General features: G+C 41.8%; 1 protein-coding gene across 1 annotated transcript; it reads right to left on the reverse strand.

The window, feature by feature from the left end:
* Positions 1-1,320: 1,320 nt before the first annotated feature.
* On the reverse strand, positions 1,321-21,506 carry fscn2b (fascin actin-bundling protein 2b, retinal). The gene is made up of 5 exons (XM_052103345.1): positions 20,388-21,506; positions 11,036-11,192; positions 10,578-10,699; positions 3,906-4,073; positions 1,321-2,514 (listed from the first exon to the last, which is right to left on the reverse strand). The coding sequence occupies exons 1-5, from the start codon at positions 21,205-21,207 to the stop codon at positions 2,309-2,311; spliced, it is 1,473 nt and encodes a 490-aa protein (XP_051959305.1). The 5' UTR covers positions 21,208-21,506; the 3' UTR covers positions 1,321-2,308.
* Positions 21,507-22,180: the final 674 nt, after the last annotated feature.

A 22,180-nucleotide genomic window follows, 5' to 3' on the forward strand; every position in this document is an offset into this window, starting at 1 on the left:
ATTCTTATTTGTATTTGTTTGATTTATGTCCGTGTATGGGACATCAGGACTTGGTACAAGTGTCTCCTGTATTGGTTGAAACTATTATTTCTATGAAACAAGATTTCTGTGCCAAAGTGCTGACAAAGACTCATATGATTCAACACGGGTTCATGCAGGCAGTGTTGCTTCATATGTAACCTTTAAGAGTGCATTGAAAAATTCTACATTTTCATAAAATCAGTGCTGCAGAGAATATGTTAAAGAAAGAAATGAGCTCAAAATCATTATTAATTAATGGAATTAATGGAAAAACTTTCTTTCATTTTGTAGTAGGCCTAATTGAGTCCTAATAAAATATGAATAAATGATTTATTATCAAAAAACAATGATTGTTACGTTTTATGCATCTGACATACACCGATCAGCAACAACATTAAAACCACCAGATGGTGCCAGATGTGCTGGTTTGAGTATTTCTGTAACTGCTGATCTCCTGGGATTTTCACACACAAAAGTCACTAGAGTTTACTCAGAATGGTGCCAAAAACAAAAGGCATCAAGTGAGCGGCAGTTCTGTGGATGGAAATGCATTGTTGATGAGAGAAGTCAACAGAGAATGGCCAGACTGGTTTGAACTGACAAAGTCTATGGTAACTCAGATAACCACTCTGTACAATTGTGTTGAGAAGAATATAATCTCAGAATGCTATTCTGAGATACGGGTTGGTGCTGTTTTGGTGGCACAAGGGGGACCTTCACAATATTAGGCAGGTGGTTTTAATGTTGCAAAAAAATAATAATTTTTTGGCTGGCTCTCAGGTGGTATAACAGGAAATAATCATACTTTACCATGATAAATGTAAAGTTGTTACAACTTTAAAAACAAAATAAATTAATATGGAGTCTCCTACGGCATAATTGTTAAACATTCAGAATCCTTGATATAACCAAATTACCACAGTTTGTAGCACTTACAATAGCCAAAATGTATTTAGTATGTTACTGGAAAATACTGTATAGTTACCATGGTATTTTTCTTTAATGCTCCTAGATTGTGAAACTTGTTAATATAGCCTATATCCAGTATATTCAGTAATATTATTGTATTTGTATCTTATTGACTGCAGCCACCAGCAGTTCATTTTTCAGACAAAGCTCTCTCTGCTGGTAGCAATAAGTACTTTGTTACTAAACATTGCTGCCGGTGGAGAGCACATGGCAACCGCAATCACTGCTGGGACACAATTCTGATGCTTTTGCTGCCAATTAAGTTCAAAATGGAAACAATAAAATTTTTAGTACTTAAACCCAGGTTACAGTAAATGAGATTAATTCCATCAGAAATTAGAGACAGGATTTTATTTGTAATAATTGTAAAATCTTTCCAGATGGTCAAAAGAAAGAGAACTAAAATAAATCACAATTGGGAATAAAATGGATTTAGTTCTGATTAATTTCATTGCGAGGGACTGAAAAGTAATTATGGTGTATCCTGTTGTCTCCTGGCATTTCAGTCATTGTTTGACTTCTCTGTCAGTTCATTTCTAGAAAGCATAAAATAAGATTCACTGGAGCTGACAAGACATTGAGGAGTGTATTAAGTAACAACATATATGAAAGACAAAAAAAAAAATAAAAAATGAAGTAAAGGGTTATTGAGGGATAAAAAAAATAAGTAAAAATTAATGATGAGATGTTTTTGATTTGCTAATGTTACTCTAGATTATGGACCCTTTTCACATTTTCGGGTTTGGAATACGGATGTACAAATATAGAAGCGTAAATGGCAGGTAAATAGGAGACCAAATAAAATGTTTTTGCAGTGTTCCCTTTTTCAGACGTGAGGAAAGATGCCAAATTTACTGTCACTACCTGTTTAATAAATGCCAAGGTAATATAACTAAGTACAGTTATATGTATATATATTAAGAGAGAGAGGAAACAAGGTTGCAAGATTTACAATGCTCAATTAAAGCAGAAATGTGTCATCAAATTTTGTGGGGGGAAAAAGGTCCATAGCAATGCCAGAGACTTGTTTTGCAGCACAGCTGCAGTTTATAGTGAGTAACAGTGAGCTGATATGGTAAAGATTCATTTCTTGTCATGTGTGTGCATTTTATTTCCTACAAGCTCATTTTGTAGAAGTATATAATCCAGAAATGGTAAGAATACATGTGTAATGCTGAATAGTGACTAAATCAAAATACTGATGAAAAACAAAGATTTCCAAACGTTAGAACTCAATTGTACCAATTTGTTGCCTGACAATTGTAAATCCAAGAGTTTAACCCGGGCGATTAGCAGTTCTTTAAATGTCCACAAGGTGTCAGTATTCCCAGAGGGAAGAGCTGTCTGCATTTTCTCCATCTCCTTTCAGGTTGCCGCCTTGGTCTCCGCGTAGATATTTGCCATTTTTGGCCCTTATAGCTATCCGTCCATGCTCCAGGAATTCAAAGCTGAAATCTTCAGGTGTGTCGCCATCAGAGCACACCAATCCACTGTTGGACACATACCAGAACTTTCCACCAGCACCTGTAGAATCACACTGAGATCAGATTTGTAACACCTTTAAAAAGATTAACAAAACTTATTGGCCAAAGCTGGTTTTGTCCTTAAACATGTTTCCATGTCATAATAGCCTTAATAGAATTGCACAAATATGGCAATATATTTTATGCTATTGCATTGGGATTTTTAGCAGGACAACAAAATCTTGCCAAATATAGATTTAAACCTATTGCGTTCAGAATCTGCATAAACCTTTTGCATTCAAGAGTCAATTTTGACCGGTGGAATTCAACCTTAGGAATCATTCATAATCCCATGGTTTTAATCTAAAGTTATTTTTAATTCATTTATAAGTTCTAAACTGTTCATACATGTAAAAGATTTATATTTTGACATGTTAACTGACAAATATAAAAGTTATTAATTAATATGCCATTTTGTTTAGAAATAATGAAATGTAGAAATTCTAAATATACATACAGCAAAACCAGTGTGATACATGTGAAGACACCTTTTTTTAATCAAAATTTCTGTTACATTTATCTAAATATAACATAATACACATTTTATATTAACATCTAATTACAAGTAATTTCAATACATTTCTTATTACTCTCATATCTGGTGGCCAAGTTGTTTAATACAAGCCAATGTATTCTTTTTCAACTAAACATTATCAAAACAACTGAACAACTCAAGTATACAACATTAATACTTCTTAACTATGTTTTGAAGCAAAAACTATTATATTTACTTGCATGAACTGCCGAATGTTGTTCATGCCGAACTGCCATGAGTATGCAGAGTAAAATGTGGCAATTACGTCTGTTTGGCTGTAGTACCTTTGATTTAGTTTACTTGTTATATTTGCTACATCTGTTTTGTACAGGAATGTGTGTTTGTGTGTCTGTGTGTGAGACTATGTGTATGTGTGTGTGTGCAAGCTGCAGTCCCATTGATGGACAAAAAAAGTGTGTGAGAGAATATGAGAAAGAGGCTATATGTAAGTGAAGTGTTTATAAGAAAAAATCTACATGATATCACGTGTCTGTCTCACTGTAATGCTCTGAGTGCACTTGTTTCCCCAAAGAAAATTCCTTGTGTACGTGAGAACACTAGGCAATAAAGCTCATTCTGATTCTGATGTGTAAAGTCAAAATTAATGCCTGGGTCAAAATTGACCCACAAACACAAAAGATGTAACAATTATTTTTGATGGTTATATCTCTTAAACACTTTTATTAAAAAAAATATATATTTTGATAATCTTGACAAAGTCACAAATTTGGTTCCCGTACTAAAAACGATGTGGTATTTAAAAATTATGATCTACCACTCTCGGGTCAAAAATTACCTGAAATAAATTGGAGGGTTAAATGTAATGCTCGGTCTAATGTGGTAGGAGTAAATCTTACCTTTAATGTGGTATGCACCATCATTGAAATACAGCGTAAATATGTCATAAACTGAACGGTTGGCATCCAGTGTATTTGAGCTCTTGTGGTGACATACATAGCCATTCTCTCCTCTCAGGATCAATATGGGTCGATTGATCAGTTTCAGAACCAGCTGCTCATCCTCACCTGGAGAAAGAACAGGTTGATGATATACCAGAGGAAGATATTATTACTCAAAGGGTGCGCTTTTATTGTTTAGGAGACATAAAGGAGTTATCAGTTATGTTTCATTTAGTATAAGCTTAGTCTCTCAAACGGTCCTTAGGACAAATAAATTCAGACATCATATTGACATACTGTAAGAGGAGAGCTATACATTTAAAGGGATAGTTCACCCAAAAATGAAAATTCTCTCATCATTTACTCACCCTCATGCCATACCAGATGTGTATGACTTTCTTCTTCATACCACAAACAAAGATTGCTAAAAGAATATCTCAGCTGTGTTGGCCCATTCAATGCAAGTGAATGATGACCAGAACTTTGAAGTTCCAAAAAGGACATAAATGCAGGATAAAATTAATCCATACTTTTCCCATTCATGAGTCCAGTGGATGAGTATATGTCTTCTGAAGTGATATGATAGGTGATATGTGGGTGAGAAAAAGATAAATATTTAAGTCCTTTTTAACTATAAATTCTCCCTGCCCAGTAGGTGGCGATATGCACAAAGAATGAGAATCGCCAAAAAACAAAAGAAGAAAAGTGGAGATTGATGGTAAAAAAGGACTTACATTTTGTTTTCTGTTTTTCCACCCACACCAATCATATAACTTCTGGAGACATGGATTTAACAACTGGAGTTGTTTGGATTACTTTTATAGTGCCTTTATTTGCTTTTTGGACCTTCAAAGTTTTGGCCACCATTCACTTGCATTGTATGTACCTACAGAGCTGAGATATTCAAATAAAAAATTTTGTTTGCATTCTGCAGAAGAAAGAAAGTCATAACATCTGGGATGACATGAGAGTGAGTAAATGATAAGAGCATTTTAGTTCCCCTTCTGTCGCTCTCTCCACGTTGTGACAGAGAAGCGACACTAGGGGTCTCTCTTGAGCGCCGATATTCACCTCTGAACTATGAAAAAAGGCCAATGAGAGTTGGCAACCAGTATTTGCATGTCCCGCCCCCGGACATACGGGTATTTAAGTGGCGCAAATACGGGAGTTCATTCAGAAAATTTCTTCGAGCCGATGGTCGTGTTTGCAGACTGCTGCGTTTTACACACCGAAGTTCCTGCTATCCTCTGCTGCATGCTGTTGGATTCTACGGCGCACAACAGCGGCTTTCTCCTGTTTGCACGGCTGTGCACTTCCTGCCCCTGAGCGCATCAACAGTTGCAGATAAGAAAGATCTCTCACGAGTTCTTTCATTCATAAATGAGTGATTTTATTTAAAAGAGTAATTTCCTCTAAAAGAGCAAAAAACAGAGCGCCGTTGAACGTCCTTTTAAGGACGCGTCTTTATAAAGATGCCTTTCCGCCCCTGTGTTGTTCCTGGATGGTAGAGTACTCTCCGCTTCCGACGGCCACAGGCGTTGTCTCGTGTGTCTGGGCAGTGATCACACTGAGGCTGCGTTTGTGGATGGTTCATGTTCTCATTGCGAGAACATGACCATGACAACGTTGCGGTCACGGCTTGCTTACAACCGTCGAATCAACGCTTACATCATGCCGCGCCGCAAGCTTGCCGCCACGGCCCAGGCCCCACCTGCTCGCCGAGGGCTTCCTCCCGCGGCCAGAAGACCTTCTGCTCCGCCCCAACCTGGGCCCAGCTGTCAGCCCCGGCGTCGAGCAAACCGCAGGAAGCGTACGCCCCCTGCCTCACGGACCCCTTCGAGGACCCAGAAGGCTCCCAAGCGTCCCTGAGACAGCGGACCCAGAGGATGAGAAGTTAGCTCCGGAGGTGGTAAGACCACTCCGTCCCCCGGTGGAGGGCCGGGAGGAGAATCTTTTGTTTTTTCATTTGCCGCACCCCCTGACGGGGGCTGCGGTACCCAAATTCTCAATAAAAGAGCTATTTCCTTTACCTCTGGGTCACATGGCCCGCAAATACCGTTCTCACGGCACTTTGCTTTCAGGCCTCAACAGTCTCGGCGCCCAGGATGCGGTGCTTCCGCCCTCAGCCCCACGACTGTTCCCCGGCCGGCCGGTTCAGATGAGTCCAGAGGACGCCAGCATCAGACCTCCTCCTCAGTCATGAACCCGCCCCCTGCCGGGTGCGCGGAACAAGGTAAGTGCTTTGAGTTTATTCTCAGCACCAGAGCCTCGGGACGCCACAGCACCTCCCGACGCCGCGTTACCTGTTCCGCACCGCTGCGAAGCCCCGCCGGGTACGTCCAAAATACTCGTCCTCTTGGTGCCCCTAGCACAGAGCTTAGAGGCATGGCTTTCACTGCCCAGCTTGTCACGGTGGCTGCACCGGACCATCCGACTCGGTTACGCAATTCAGTTTGCCAGGTCTCCGCCCCCTTCGTGGGCATTCGTTCCTCCACAGTGCACGGCGAACATGCCCACTCCCTGCGCGAGGAAATCACCTCCCTTCTAATCAAGGACGCGATAGAGCTTGTCCCTCCGACCGAAACGAAGAAGGGTTTCTACAGCCCTTACTTCGTTGTACCCAAGAAAGGCGGCGGCATACGACCGATCTTGGACCTGCGAGTTTTCAATCGGACCTTGTCCAAACTCCCGTTCAAAATGCTTACCCAGAAACAAATTCTATCTGGCGTCCGGCATCTAGATTGGTTCACAGCGGTAGACCTGAAGGACGCGTACTTCCACGTCTCAATTCGCCCTCGACATCGACCCTTTCTACGGTTCGCGTTCGACGGCCAGGCGTATCAGTACAAGGTCCTCCCCTTCGGCCTGTCTCTGTCCCCTCGCGTCTTCACGAAGGTCGCAGAGGCGGCTCTTGCCCCGCTACGAGGAGCGGGCATACGTATACTCAATTACCTCGACGATTGGCTCATTTTGGCCTCCTCGCAGGAATTACTATGCGCACACAGAGACCAGGTGCTCGAGCACCTCGGCCGTTTAGGGTTTCAGGTCAACTGGGAAAAGAGCAAGCTCACCCCGGTCCAGAGCATCTCTTTTCTCGGTTTGGAGTTAGACTCAGTCTCAATGACAGCACGTCTCTCCAACGAGCGCGCTCAGTCAGTGCTGGAATGCCTCGCTTCTTTCGAACCAGGCACCGTGGTCCCTTTGAAACGTTTCCAACGGCTCCTGGGGCATATGGCATCCTCCGCGGCGGCCGCACCACTGGGGTTGATGTATATTAGACCACTTCAGCATTGGCTCCAGACTCGAGTCCCGAGACGAGCATGGCGCCACGGCACGCACGGCGTGGAAGTTACCCCCACCTGCCGCCAAACCTTCAAACCCTGGACAGACCTCTGCTTTCTACGGGCAGGAGTACCCTTGCAGCAGGTGTCCCGTCGCGTTCTGGTTACAACCGACGCCTCCAAATTGGGTTGGGGTGCCGTGTGCAACGGGCGCGCAGCCGCAGGCCGGTGGAACCGAGGCCCGCTGCGCTGGCACATCAATTGCCTAGAGCTGCTGGCCGTTTTTCTTGCCCTGAAGAAATTTCTTACGTTGATTCGTGGCAAGCATGTCCTAGTCAGGACAGACAGCACCACAGTGGTGGCCTACATAAACCGCCAAGGCAGAGTACGCTCCCTCCACATGTCACAGCTCGCCCGTCGTCTCCTCCTTTGGAGTCAGCAGCGACTGGAGTCACTGCATGCCACTCACATCCCCGGCAACCTCAATGTGATAGCGGACTCGCTGTTAAGGCAAAACTTGCCCGGCGGAGAGTGGAGGCTCCACCCCCAATCGGTCCAGCTGATTTGGGACAGGTTCGGCAAGGCCCAGGTAGACCTGCTTGCCTCCCAGGAAACCTCCCACTGTCCGCTCTGGTATGCCCTCACAGAGGCTCCCCTTGGGACAGATGCTCTGGCGCACAGCTGGCCCGCGGGGCTGCGCAAGTACGCTTTTCCCCCAGTGAGCCTTCTTGCACAGGTGCTATGCAAGGTCAGGGAGGACAAGGAGCAAGTCACTCTGGTGGCCCCCTACTGGCCCAACCGGACGTGGTTTTCGGATCTCACGCTCCTCATGACAGCCCCTCCCTGGCGAACTCCCCTGAGGAAGGACCTTCTTTCTCAGGACGGGGCACGCTCTGGCATCCGCATCCAGACCTCTGGAATCTCCACGTCTGGTCCCTGGACGGGACGCGGAGGATCTAGCCAGCCTACCTTCGGCCGTCATAGACACTATTAACCAAGCCAGAGCCCCTTCGACCAGGCATCTTTACGCCCTGAAGTGGCGTCTGTTCGCGGACTGGTGTTCTTCCCGAGCCGAAGACCCACAGAAGTGCGCAGTTAGGTCAGTGCTCGTGTTTCTTCAGGAGATGCTGGATAGGAGGCTGTCCCCCTCCACCCTCAAGGTGTATGTTGCTGCTATCGCGGCCCACCACGACACGGTAGACGGCAAGTCTCTTGGTAAGCACGACTTAATCGTCAGGTTCCTAAAAGGTGCCCGGAGGATGACTCCCTCCCGGCCTAACCTGTTTCCCTCCTGGGATCTCTCGGTCGTCCTTATGGGACTCCGGAGACCCCCCTTCGAGCCGCTTGACTCAGTTGGACTCAGGGCCCTCTCTCTCAAGACCGCCCTGCTGATCGCGCTCGCTTCCATCAAGAGGGTCGGGGACCTGCATGCGTTCTCTGTTAGCGACACTTGCCTGGAGTTCGGTCCGGCGGATACTTTCGTGATCCTAAGACCGCGACCGGGCTACGTGCCCAAGGTTCCTACCGCACCCTTCAGGGATCAGTTGGTGAACCTGCAAGCGCTGCCCCGGGAGGAGGCAGACCCAGCCCTTTCACTGTTGTGTCCAGTACGTGCCTTACGTATTTACCTGGACCGCACACAGAGCACCAGACGCTCTGAGCAGCTCTTCATCTGCTTTGGGGGACAGCAGAAAGGGAATGCTGTCTCCAAGCAGAGACTCGCCCACTGGGTTGTCGATGCCATTTCCCTGGCTTATCACACCCAGGCCGTGCCCCCCCTTTGCGGGTCCGAGCCCACTCCACCAGGAGTGTTGCGTCCTCGTGGGCACTGGCTAGGGGCACTGCCCTAGCAGACATTTGTAGAGCAGCGGGCTGGGCAACACCTAACACTTTTGCGAGATTCTACAATCTCCGAGTTGAGTCAGTATCGTCCCGTGTTCTCTCAGGTACCGAGCCCGTAGAACTCGGTGGCACGTCCACGATCTGACCGGGTGAATCGCTTGCACCCAGCGCCCTTCCCCCTAACCAGGGGAAACAGTGCGCCTTCATTCCCAGGAGATTCCAGGTTTGGGACACTGGTTGACTCCTCCCTAGCCCTCGTGGGTCGCAGTTCTGCGGAGGAACTCGCCGAACCAAACCACTGCGGGTACCGCAAGCTACCCTGTACTGGTATAGGTGCCCCACAGGTAAGGCCTCCTGTTCGGACTCCCCCTGTGTGTAAAACAGTGAGGAGTCAACCAGTGTTCCCCCCTCCAGGGTAACGATAAGGAATCCTGATGGCTTAAATGGGGCATTGGGGAAGGGTACGTGCAGCCTGATACAGTTGGTCGTTCTGCACGTAGGAATACCTGCTCGCTCCTGTATCAGCGGATCACGTACATGGCTCAGCGCACGGCTCTTTTTAAGTGGACCCCTAGTGTCGCTTCTCTGACACAACGTGGAGAGAGCGACAGAAGGGGAACGTCTAGGTTACGTATGTAACCTCCGTTCCCTGATAGAGGGAACGAGACGTTGTGTCTCCCCTGCCACGTCGCTGAGCCGAGCCCCTGTTGTGGCCGGACCATTTCCGGCTCCTCAGAAAAATCCTGAATGAACTCCCGTATTTGCGCCGCTTAAATACCCGTATGTCCGGGGGTGGGACATGCAAATAATGGTTGCCAACTCTCATTGGCCTTTTTTCATAGTTCAGAGGTGAATATAGGCGCTCAAGAGAGACCCCTAGTGTCGCTTCTCTGACACAACGTCTCGTTCCCTCCATCGGGGAACGGAGGTTACATACGTAACCTAGACGTTTTTGTGTGAACTATCCCTTTAATATGGATAGCATAGTACTGATAATTTGGTTTTGGTAGAATCTGATGAGGAATGTTGGAGTTCATATAGAAATGTTTGACTTTTGATTGGAGACTTTATCTTGGCAAATTTGAGGAGAGAGTGAGACATTGTTGAGATCGCTTTTAAGACTAGAGACACTACTAGAGTCTGTTTCTCTGAGAAGCTGTAGACTTAAACAAAAGTCTTCATTTGCTCTCCATTTAATCTCATTGCTGTCCAGATTTAATCTCATTGCTGTCTAGACAGAACTCCTTTGTTATTTACTTTGCTACTGGAAGGCAGATGAAAATGAGCATCCTCTTACTATACTAGGAGAGCTGTTTATGACATGTTCATGAAAACATTTTAAGTGGATTTCAACTTACATTTCTAAATTATACGATTTTTACTTCTTTCAAGCACGCAGGAATACCATTTTCATTTGCAGTTACTGCTGCATACTGTATTGTTGTGCATTTTATAAATTACATTTGATTTAGATTTTGTTTGTAGGTACTACCATTTATGCACTCACCCACACTGTCACTGACTGCAGCAAGCTGGCCATTTTTCTTTGTGCATACGTATTTTCCATTGCTGGCTCGCAGTGCCACCCGTCGACCAAGCCACACTATGTCAAACATGGTGTTGGCACCGCTGCACACAGGAGACAGGGAGATAAACATTGTGAATAAAACATTGACAATCAAACCCATATTTGATCAATTCAATGCTATTTTTATGTCTAAAATTAGGGAGGACATAAAATGGTTAATGTTATGAATGCATTTACTCATAGATACATATTTGGGATATTCAAATAAATTGCTACTTGCTCTAATGTAATTGCGGCCATTGCTTGAAGGTGCCCTGATCTTGTGCCTGACAAGGCCCAAATCATATTGAGCCTGTACAGATTATCAGTTTGTCAGGCTTTTAACATGTGTTGTAATTTTTTTAGAGCACAGGGACTAAAAGAAAGGTGATTCTTACGCTTCTGTGGCTGTTGACTGGATGCCTCCATGAGCAACAAGCGTCCAGTAATTCCCTTCATTAGTTCGAAATTTGAACTTTCTCACGTCTTTATCAATTTCCATTTGAAACGTCTCCAAGTCTGTCTCATCATCCTGATTGGCTGAGACACTCACACCTGTGGAAGCACATAAAGAAACAAACATGATGAAATAGTTAGTCCTTGTTTTGTTTTAAAGATGCAATGAGTAGTTTTTCCAATATGGCAGTCATTTAGGACATAAACTGACAACTTGGCAATAAGCAATAGCTTTTGGTTTCTGATGCCATCATAGAAATGTACTATTCATGATTAATTTATTCTGTGAGTCAAAGTGTCCAATAATTAGGGGGTAATTGGGGTAAAATAAGCAATGTTTGTCTAGTCATATGATCTCAACATGGGAGCCCCCACGAGGCAACCCATTTACAGCTTTGATTAGTCTACTGATATGACTGGAGACTTCCGCTTATGTACATGATTTATTTTTTGAAGCACTATTCAGTTCTTTAAAGGGATAGTTTACCTAAAAATTTATTCGTCATACCCTTCATCTAAGAAAAAACATATTACAAATTATCTCCCACTCATGTTGTACCAAACCTGTATATGTGTGGAACGGAAAAGGAAATATTTGGCAGAATGTTAGCCTCAGTCACCACTCACTTTCATTGCAACTTTTTTACCCCATACAAATGAAAGTGAATGGTGACTGAGGCTAACATTTTGCCTCAGAACCTTCATTTTTGGGTGAACTATCCCTTTAAGGTTGAGTGCATCTTTAACATATGCATTTACATTAGAAAAATAGTCAAACACACACAACAATACTGTCACTCTCACTTTAAATGCATTTCTAAGGGCCTTTCAAAAGTAGCAGTTTAAACAACGTGTATGTCCTGAACTTTCCCCCAGAATCCTGATGGGAGACAATGCAACATGATTAACTTCCCTGCCATGCACAACAGGTATCAACCTGACTCTGAGCCCTGTTTTATTGCAACGTCTCCAGCAAACCTTGTTTATTTAAGACTCACATTTATCGTTAATGGAGCCCAAACATGTCACTCCTTTGTCCATAATCATCCCTTATTACAATGCAAGTTCATTGTTGGTTTGAAATGGGGAGGTTTACTCAATAACCATGCTGACAGATTCCTACCAAAACACAGGATTATTTGTAGCATTAACAGCAATTACACAATAAGACCACAACAAATTGAGGTCTAATTATTTTTTTTATTTAAACCATTAATCTTGATTTAGCTGTTTAATTGTATAACAAACGTAAGCTCTATACTGTGTAGATTGCAGGCATCCCACAATTGAACATTGTGCATTTTTGTCTATGTACCTAAAATACATTCATGCATTAATTTTGGCAAACAACACATATCTCGGTTTTGACTAGGGCAGTTCTGCACTACTATTCAGTGCAGTAGGGCAAAGCTACTTGTGATTGAATCTTTCCCATTGCACCCGTAAAACCTTGGCATGAAAACTGCGACCTTGGCAGAGACAGACGCCTTGTTGCTCCCCGCTGTGTTTCCATGCCAATTAGTTCTGGGATTATGTCATGGCAGTTCCATGGACTAACATTTAATGGCTACAGTATGTCCAAGAAGCCTCTTGAAAACAGGGTGTAGAAAAACCATGTAATACATGATAGTGCATATTCTTGTGTAAGTGAAGAAGTGCTTGTGTTAAAGGTATAATTCAGCCAAAAAGAAAACTTCGCATAATTTACCACCTTGCGTTGTTGTTAACCTGTATGACTTTCTTTCGATTTTTAGGGCGTACTATCACTTCAAGAAAATGTTGATAGTTTTTAAAAGAATTATGGTTTCAATACAGGTTAAGCTGAATCAGCAGCATTTGTGGCATTAATATTGATTACCACAAAATACAATTTAGACTCATCCCCCAATTTACAGCGAGGCACTTAAAATGGAAGTGAATGGGGGCCAATTTTTGAAGGGTTAAAAAAATGTAAGCTTAAAATTTTACAAAAGAACTTACATTAATTATTATGTTAAACTCATGTGTTATTTGATCTGTTTTAAATTGCCATTTTTACAGTCATTTTAGGGTTTGTTGACATTACATCATTTACAAAGTTGTAAAATTAGCTATAACTTTACATAAAAAGGTAAGTAAGTGATTTTATCATACTAAAATCAAGTGAACATGCATATTGTTTATGCCTTGTGGCTATAATTGTGAAACAATGAGTATTTTAATGTTTACGGATTAGCCCAATTCACTTCCATTGTTAGTGCCTCACTGGAACTCAGATTTTTCCTTTTTTTAGAGAAAAGGAGGGATGAGTCAAAATAGATTTTTTGTGGTAAACAATTTATCTCACAAATGCTGTTGATTGAGCTTAACTTGTATTGAACCCATATTTATCTGTATTTATATTCCTTTAAGTCTGAGTTTTTCATGTGTCTGTCTATCTATCTATCTATCTATCTATCTATCTATCTATCTATCTATCTATCTATCTATCTATCTATCTATCTATCTATCTATCTATCTATCTATCTGTCTGTCTGTCTGTCTGTCTGTCTGTCTGTCTGTCTGTCTGTCTGTCTGTCTGTCTGTCTGTCTGTCTGTCTGTCTATCGATTGTATAGATCTTAAAGTTTTTCAAAGTATTTAAAAATACACAAGGCATATACAAATTTCAAGGCTTTTGTCTCTCTGACTGTCTTGTTTTTCACAATTGTTATATTTTGAATTAAATAAAAATATCTATATTTTTATCTGGTATGTGGCAATTTTATTAAATCGATCAAGGTGAAATTGAATATATAATATTTATATATAAGTTGCAAACAAATATATATAACGTAATTACATAATGTCATAATCTTAAGCATTTTACACAAAACTGTGGCATCGTGCAAAATGCATCAGACAGATTGTAGTGGCTAAGGCCCAAAGTGGATGTATCCGAAAATATCCCTTGATCATTTTCTTAATCCTTTAACAGGCCAGATCCTGCACCTTACCCCCTTCCCTCTTCACCCTGTCATCCTCCCAGCCCCTCCCCTTCCAAGCTGTGACCTCTTCTAATTATCTACACACAAAGAGATACAAAGCTGCACCGTAGGGTCCCGTAAGCAGCTTTTTTGAGTAGTGTATGTACAATCCTCCAGCTCTGCTACCCAGGACCCTGAGAAGGCAGAGGAAAACCAGTGGGGAGGCTGAAGTAATACCTTTGTTTCGACGGGACGCCACAGGGTGCTTCAGACATGGTGGAAACAAAACCAGACCAATCAGCAGAATCTGTGGGCATCGATCACTCCACCGTGGAATGCCTTTTTTGCAATTTTATTCAGAGTATTTGTGCGCTTGTTTATCTCTTTCTGCCTCTCTCTTTCTCTAACAGAGCATGGTTGATTTTCACAAATCATCATGGACTATCAAAAGACAGTATGCGGTTATACTTTGGAATTGGATTCTATAATCTGATTCCTAATGACTTAAAATGATAGAAACATCTGGTATGCTAGATTAAGACAATAATGAGAACACACAGTGTCAGCACAATGTTTGTGTTGGAACCCAACCCTGCTGAAAAGACCAGCTTAGCAGGTGACCAACATATGTTGTGTTTTGGATGCTTGTCCCCGACACAGGATGCTGGTATGCTTGTTTCCCCACCAGGCTTTAACTAGAAAGAATAACCAGAAAGAATTCCTTGATTGATGGTGAACAATTAGTAGATTTACATGCACTATTGCAGTTTGATTTCAGTCAGAATAAAATGTCATTAAAATGCTTTAGTCTGACTGTAATTATATGTTTTGTGATGTCAGACAAACAGAACTATATAATGCATTTACAACATGTTAATCATACCACAGTTGGCCTCTGCATTGTGCTCATAGACAGACACATGAAGTCTTTGTAGCTTGACAATGCAAAAATACACTGTAGGTCAATTATTACTGTCCATGAAAACGTAATGGCTGTGTTTATGCTGGTCCACCAGCTAGACCAGTCACTAAAGATCATAAACCAGCCATTGAAATTCAAGGTGGTCTAAGGTAGTCTTTTTCAGCAGGGCAAGCATAAGTACCAGTCAAAGACACCAAAAAAAACAACAAAAAAAAAAACAACAGAGTCACGTTTCTAAACAAGACAAAATCAGAGGTTAAAAAATGAATCAGCTTCAGATGTTTCATTTCTCAGAACACATATCACTCTGCTGCAGTGCTTTTCATTTCTGTGGCCCGTTACACTATATTTTCCAATTTCACGTCTGACTCTGCTTTAGTTTTGCACCAAAGATATAAGAAGAGAGGCCAGCTGGGGCAGGACACTCTATCTCCTCTGCTGATCATTCCTCATCCACGGTATTGTGATTACCTAGCTCAATCCTGAACTCCTGAGAATTACCTCACTCCCATCACAAAATGCTCCCTCTCAATTTACCAACCCATTTCTGTGGAATGTAACAGTACCCAGAGACAGCGAGAGGGCCTTCTCAAAATTGGGCCAAGTAGATCATTGCATGTGGACCTGATCAAATACACACTCTAAAAGATTACTATTCATACATTTGGTTCAATCTGTACTTATTTATACAAGTTACAAGATTCAAGTTAAGGTTTAGATCTAAGCTGGTCAAATACATCTTCACCATTAATGTCTTGTTTATATTATAGGTCGGCCCCAAACTAAAGCAGTGATCACCAAATATACCAAGACAATTACTCTGAGATAAATTTTTAATGGTAAAGTGATACCACAATCCACTATCTGTGGTTCACTCTTGCCAGTTCTTAGCTTTCATTTTGTTAGCTTCTTACTCTTTTCTACTCTTTCTCTTTCTCTCTCTCTCTCTTTATTTATGATCAGCTCTTTTTCACTCTCTGGGGCAGATCACAGTGCTACAGGGAAAATTGTGGAGGTGATGAAGAAACAAATCTTCAAAAAAAAAAAAAGAAAAAAAAAAAATCGGAACAAATCCACCCACCTGAGTGCATGCCATCTTTCCAAATTAAGTGGCAGCCATGCACACAACCTACTCTAATCCTGCTGCAGACAAGTGTTACACAACAAACAAAAATAAAAAAAACATAATACCCCAGCCAAAATCACCATAATAGAAAATAGTGACATTTCTGAAAAACTACCATCCAATGTCAGTACTCATTATTGATTAAAATATCATCTGTGAGTTTGTGTTGCGTCCCAGGGCGAGAAGCCCAGGGCTTAATGAACCCCAGACCTGCAGAGCTGATTGGCAGACCTGTCTAAAGTCATCTCTGGTTCCCTTCATCATGTAGAGATTCCAAAAGAAATGAACTGCTTCATCCATTAGCAGAATTACTTTACTTAATTGCTTTTTGCACAAAATGAATGTGCAATAGATGGGGAGACGCCTCTCGCTCATTAAGAACAACTGTTCCATCTGGTCTGTGTCTTTTTTCACCCATAATGAAATGTCTAGATTTTGATAATTCACATTTCATTATGGTGAACTGACATTGAACATTTGATTTTTTTGGAAGCAATGTAAGCATAAAACATACAGTAAGATTCACTGTGATAATATGGGCCTCAAGATCTGGATTGTTTTCATTAGAATCCTGGATCTAAAAATAAGAGATGTTTTTATTCAAGGATTCCTAAAGACTGTATTAGAAATACAAATGCAGAATTAAATAATATATATATATATATTTTTATTTACATTTAATTTATATTCATTTATTCAATATTGAGCTGTAAAGCCATGCCAAATGTCACGGACCATTGTTCTAAGCAAATTATTTTCTAGTTATTTGTCATCATATATTCATGGCATTGGAGTAGTAAAATTGGATATGAATTTACACAGAAAAGGCTAGTAAACTATTTTAATATGCATATTATTTACATCTTGCGGCTATACTTTCGAAACAGTGAGTATTTTAGCAATTATAAATTTAAAGAAAAGGATGTACAAGTGAAAAGTATTTTTGTGGTAATCAACATTTTGCCACAAATGCTTTTGGTTCTCGGTGGGTTCTTCAAAAAGATAATTTGGGTAATTTGGGTTCAATTGACAACAATTTGGGAAATTAATAAGACTATGGCTTCAGCTGCTAATATTTTGGACTCACAATTTAGTGTAGCATTTGCACAATAGCTGCTTTTGTAGTCTTCAAGATATTTAGCTGCTAAAATTAAATCATATTATTTGTGCTATAAGTTGCACTTAACGTACAATAATAATAATAATCATTATTATTATAATATTGTCTGTCTCTTCTGTGCCAGCATCTCTACTACTCCAGCCACTGTGAGAACTTGGCAGTCCTATACTGCAGATGTTGTTAAACTTTGTTTCACAAATTGCTTGCTATGTGTCTAATTTGTAAGTCACTTTGGATAAAAGCATCTGCTAAATGACTAAATGTAAATGTAAATTGACTCCTGGCAACTGTCCCTGGCCCACATGCTTTAGTATTACAAACTAACTTTTTGGATGGTGTTAACTGCCTCTATCCCCTTGGGGATAACCTGACAATACAACATCATGTCTTCCTCATGGGAGCTGCAGGTAAAGTCTTTGATTTACGATCTTATAACAGTGACAATGACAAAAAAAAAGCTATACCATCCACCTGTCCACACCCATAATGCATTATGTCCCCATTCATTGTGATTTTGTGCCAAATCATTCTTTACCTGACTGTCTTGTTCTCCTTTCTCTGGTTCACTTTCACACTCTCCATTGTCTCTTTCCCCCTATTGGGTTTTTGCCTGTTGGCCCAGAACCCAACTGCTCCCGAAGGACTCTCCGATTAGCGTCCCCACTGTGGACCTGCATATTGCGTGGTCCCTAGATAAAGAAATAAGTTGGAAGGCTAGTGTTTCTGAAAGCACACTCCACCATCATTGCAATGACCCTGCCCACTCAATTATTTATCACAACTTTCCACTAGTGTGTGTGGGTGTTTGTGTGTGTATATCAAAGTGTTTGCTGTGAGTGCGTTCTTCCTATTAAGGCCGAGGTTTTGGTCTGTGACAAATTATGCACAAGTGTGCATCTGCAAGTGTGTGTGTGATACACAGAGAAAGAGAAATAGAACAGAGAGAGAGAGAGAGAGAGAGAGAGAGAGAGAGAGAGAGAGAGAGAGAGAGAGAGAGTTGAGTGTACTATAGAGGACAGGATCTGTAACTGACCTGGCTACCCTTCCCTATGTTGGATATTCAAAGCCATTCAGTTTCTCCAGTAATTTATCTATTGCAGGTGGCTGAAAATGCTCTGCCAAGAGATCTGTGCTGGAGATAATAGATAACCTTACACCATGCAAGATTTACATTACGGAACTTAGTTGCCCAGTCAAGACAGGAAACTACATTTATGCAGCATGTTTGTTAGCAGAGCACATAGCCAGCGAATAAATATTGTCTATGCATGGCAGATTAATATGGGCCTACTTGGCTAAAAAGACAGCTGCCATATATTATTTCTGTGAGGTCATGCTCATGGGCGAGACTCTGTGTTCACCTGCTCTCCAGACTAGTTTCCATAGATCTGACTATGTGTGCATAGTTGGCCATCATGCAGCTGCAATTCTGCATGCAAGATATTTTCATATTTTCAAAAATTTTTCCTGGAAATGAAGCAATGCCAAAACAGAAAACATATATTCTATTTGCTTGCACAGAATACTTCAGAATTCTAGATGTGGTTACTCAATAGGTATCAGAGGTACTTACAAGTTGTAAAGAGATCTCATTAATATCTGTCACACAAGATGCCATAGGAGTGTGGATGGACATCCTCAATATATTTATACATTTTCTTAAAGGGATAGATATTTACAAAAATGTCAATTCTGTCAACATTTACTCATCCTCATGTTGTTCCTATACAGCCACAGCCACAGCCTGTGGTCTAGGCCTTCAGTGCGATTCATGCCATTATGAAAACACAGTTTCACAATGAATAAGATGCCGTATAACCATCCTACATTACGTGGCAGTCAACTATTAATGTCAGTTATTATTAATCATTTTAAAAACACATCCATGCACGAAAGCCAGAACCAATGAGTTCTAATACCAAGAACATATTTATAATATTTGCGATTAAAATTTTGCTTGCAATAAATTTTGTTTCGTCAGGGTACACGGATTCTTGTCAAAACTTGATCAGAGACTGAATGCTCAAGCAGCCTAATTTACACTTAGAAAACTCCTGATGTTGCTATAACAATGCAAAAAGCACTTACCAATATGCTTGAAGTGAAAATCAGTCCTCCTTTCCTGTTTAATTAATCAATCACACGATCATGCAGTACATCTTAGGTTTTTAAATTCAAAAGGATCTCTTTCACAACAGCAATACCTGCAGTTATGCTTTCAAATTACATACGTCACTTAAAACGAGATTGCGTCACTCAAGGCCAGCTAGAAGGCCTGGACTGGGACATATCCTAAAGACCACAACCACAAGAACAAATAAATCTGATTGGCTGATGAATCTGACAATCTGACTTTAGATGCCTATTCATTTATACTGTTGAGGAATTCTGTGGAAATTTTGAAGGCCTGACAGGGTGGAGCTCAGACTCATGCCCGGTTTCGGCTAAGTAGCATGGCTTCAGGCATGCAATTTGTGAAACAGTCTTCACACTTTGCTTGTAAGCATCGAGGAATAAATTCTGATTGGATACATTTTTTTTGTTTTTTTGCTATTAATTTATAGATTAATTAAGAGTGGAAAGGGATTGCAAATACATAGGTGAAAAGGTCAATGAAAATGAAAGGATGAAAAAATATTTATTTATTAGGCATGTTATGCCAGCAGAGAAGGCTTTGCCTGCCCTGATAAATTGCAACTGTTCCTATATGGTTTCTTTCTTACATGGACCTCAAAAGGAGATGCTAGGCAGAATGTTGTAATTCACCATTCACTTTCATTGCATCCTTTTTTCCATACAATGAATGGTGACTGAGGCCACATCCACAATAATCCATTTAAGTTTGAAACCTCCATTTTCAGTTTCCTAACATCATTGTTTCTCAAAGTATGCTGTTAGGGAGACAAGTCTTTGATTTCAGTGGAGAAAAACATCTGATGGTAACATTCTGTCTAACATCTCAAGAGAAGAAAGTAAGTCAAATGGGTTTAAAACAACATGAGGGCAAATAAATAAAACTAAATATAAATTTTTGGGTGAACTATAACTTTAAATATGTATAGTAAAGTTGTGTCATCTGATTGTACAACAAGAACACAAGGCTGGCTCTAGTGTCTCTTATGTCAGAAGCACGTGGTCCTCCCATAGGGAAATTTCAAAGAGTTTCTGCTGGTACTACTTACCCTGTCGGATGGAGACAAATCTGTTGTTGGCAGCCTGAAACACCACTTGTGGATGGCTCTCCTCAAGATCAAACAGCTCATCCTTGCCGGGTTTGGAGCAGCGTCCAGAACGCAAGGTTCCAGAGGGCCCCATTGGGGTCAAATACTTCCCCTCACAGTCCTTGAAGGCCAACTTGCCTGACTTTAGTTCCAAGGTGTAACCTGTGCCACGGCCATTCTCAGAGGACAGCTTCCCATCATTGCTCAAGAAACGACTGTCACTGGTCTTAAGACAATATTTTCCATCCATGTATACAAGAGTTAAAAGAGCATCCACACCCCATGGGATGTTGCTGTCCACAGCAATCTCTCCCTCAGGGGATGCCAGGTGGGCATAGCGTTTGCGGGCCACACTGAGCAGATTGGCCTGTGGGTGCAGGGCCAGATGCATGGCCCAAAGTTCTGCCTCACCAATGGTCTGAGCAAAGCAGGAGATGTAGTCATCCGAACCTCCAAAGAAACGGAGATGTGTCTCGGACTGCAGGGCCCAACGACCATCTGACTGTGCCACAATCAGAAACCGACAGTCATTATTTTTCGTCTCAGCCTCACAGCTCACTTTGCCATATTTTTCGGAAGCCAGGTAGCGACCTAGGTGACTTCGAAGGTAAACCACCTGACCATCTTGCTCGTCTTGCTCTAAAGTCCAGATCTGCTTCTTCTTGAGACTCGGAGCTGAAGCATTTACCTTGAAACCAAAGGCCTCCGCAGTTAGATAGCGGTTTTCATGGTTAATAAGCCCAAACTGTAGCTTGAGGGCTTTACTGCCATTGGAGGGCATCCTGGCTTACAATCCAGACAAAGGTCAGACAGTGTTAAATGCCTAGAGAACAAGCTGAATATCAATAGCCTGCAGACTTACACAGTTAGCTGTCCTATGTGTCCTGATTAATTTGCCTCCTAGTGGGGACAGCTCCTAGAAAGTAAACTGAAATCCACTTCACTAAAACGCCTTGATTGTTATCTGTAATGTCGCCTACTCTTTTTAGATATAGGTCATAACTTTCTAAGTAACTCTGGTCTTCTCTTGGTTTTGCTCCTGGTCCTTGGCCTCTCCTCTTCGTAAAAACAACGTCTTGCTCCCCGGAGAGTTTGCAGAGGCTCTGGAGATTTTTTTCCTCTGTCTGCTAATCAGCTCAGAGTATAATCAGGAGGACTCAACACCTCAATCCAGAGAGCCGATGATGTCATCCTGATCCCAATGGTTCCTTTCCCTTTGTGCAATGGTTCCTTTCACCCCCTTCCTCTGTCTCTTTCCCCTCCTTCTCAATTTACCATAGTTTTTCGGTCCCTTTTTCTCTCCAGTGTCTGCTGTTGGGATTATGGGACTGCTGATCCCTTAAAGAGACGCTGCTTTACTTCTTCTCGAAGCAGTCCCCCTGTTTGACGTTTGATTAATTTGGCTCCTTCTTGTCCTCTTTTGTCATATTACTTCAATCACATTTTTTGTCAGATGTGATGTCCAGTTTTGTGTGCCCTTCAAACAGTCACCTCATCAGTTTAAATGGCTCTCTTCTGAGATCTCAAGAAGTAGCAGCATGTCAGTGACTAAGGTGCCTGCTAAGATGCCAGGCCAGCTTGTGATATGTCAACAAATGCCTCCTACAGATTTCCAGACGTACTTCGACACTTTTGCTACCTCTCGTCCTACCCTATTATGTTTCTTTTTATAGGTTTCTCTATAGTGGATGTACTCTTACACTAGAAACCCTTTCTAGAAGCCCAGTAATCCACCCATTCTATAGTGCTCCTGT

Source organism: Xyrauchen texanus, chromosome 33 (genome assembly GCF_025860055.1).
Source record: "Xyrauchen texanus isolate HMW12.3.18 chromosome 33, RBS_HiC_50CHRs, whole genome shotgun sequence".
Classification (NCBI taxonomy): Eukaryota; Metazoa; Chordata; class Actinopteri; order Cypriniformes; family Catostomidae; genus Xyrauchen; species Xyrauchen texanus.

What these genes read in the sequence shown, in the direction of transcription:
- fscn2b (XM_052103345.1), bottom strand. Translation starts at nt 21,207, where the DNA reads ATGCCCTCCAATGGCAGTAAAGCCCTCAAGCTACAGTTTGGGCTTATT. An exon ending in TGCAGTCAGTGACAGTGTGG is followed by an intron (nt 4,074 to 10,577) that starts GTGAGTGCATAA and finishes TTCTTTCTCCAG; the next exon opens with GTGAGGATGAGCAGCTGGTT. An exon ending in TGGTGCATACCACATTAAAG is followed by an intron (nt 2,515 to 3,905) that starts GTAAGATTTACT and finishes GTGATTCTACAG; the next exon opens with GTGCTGGTGGAAAGTTCTGG.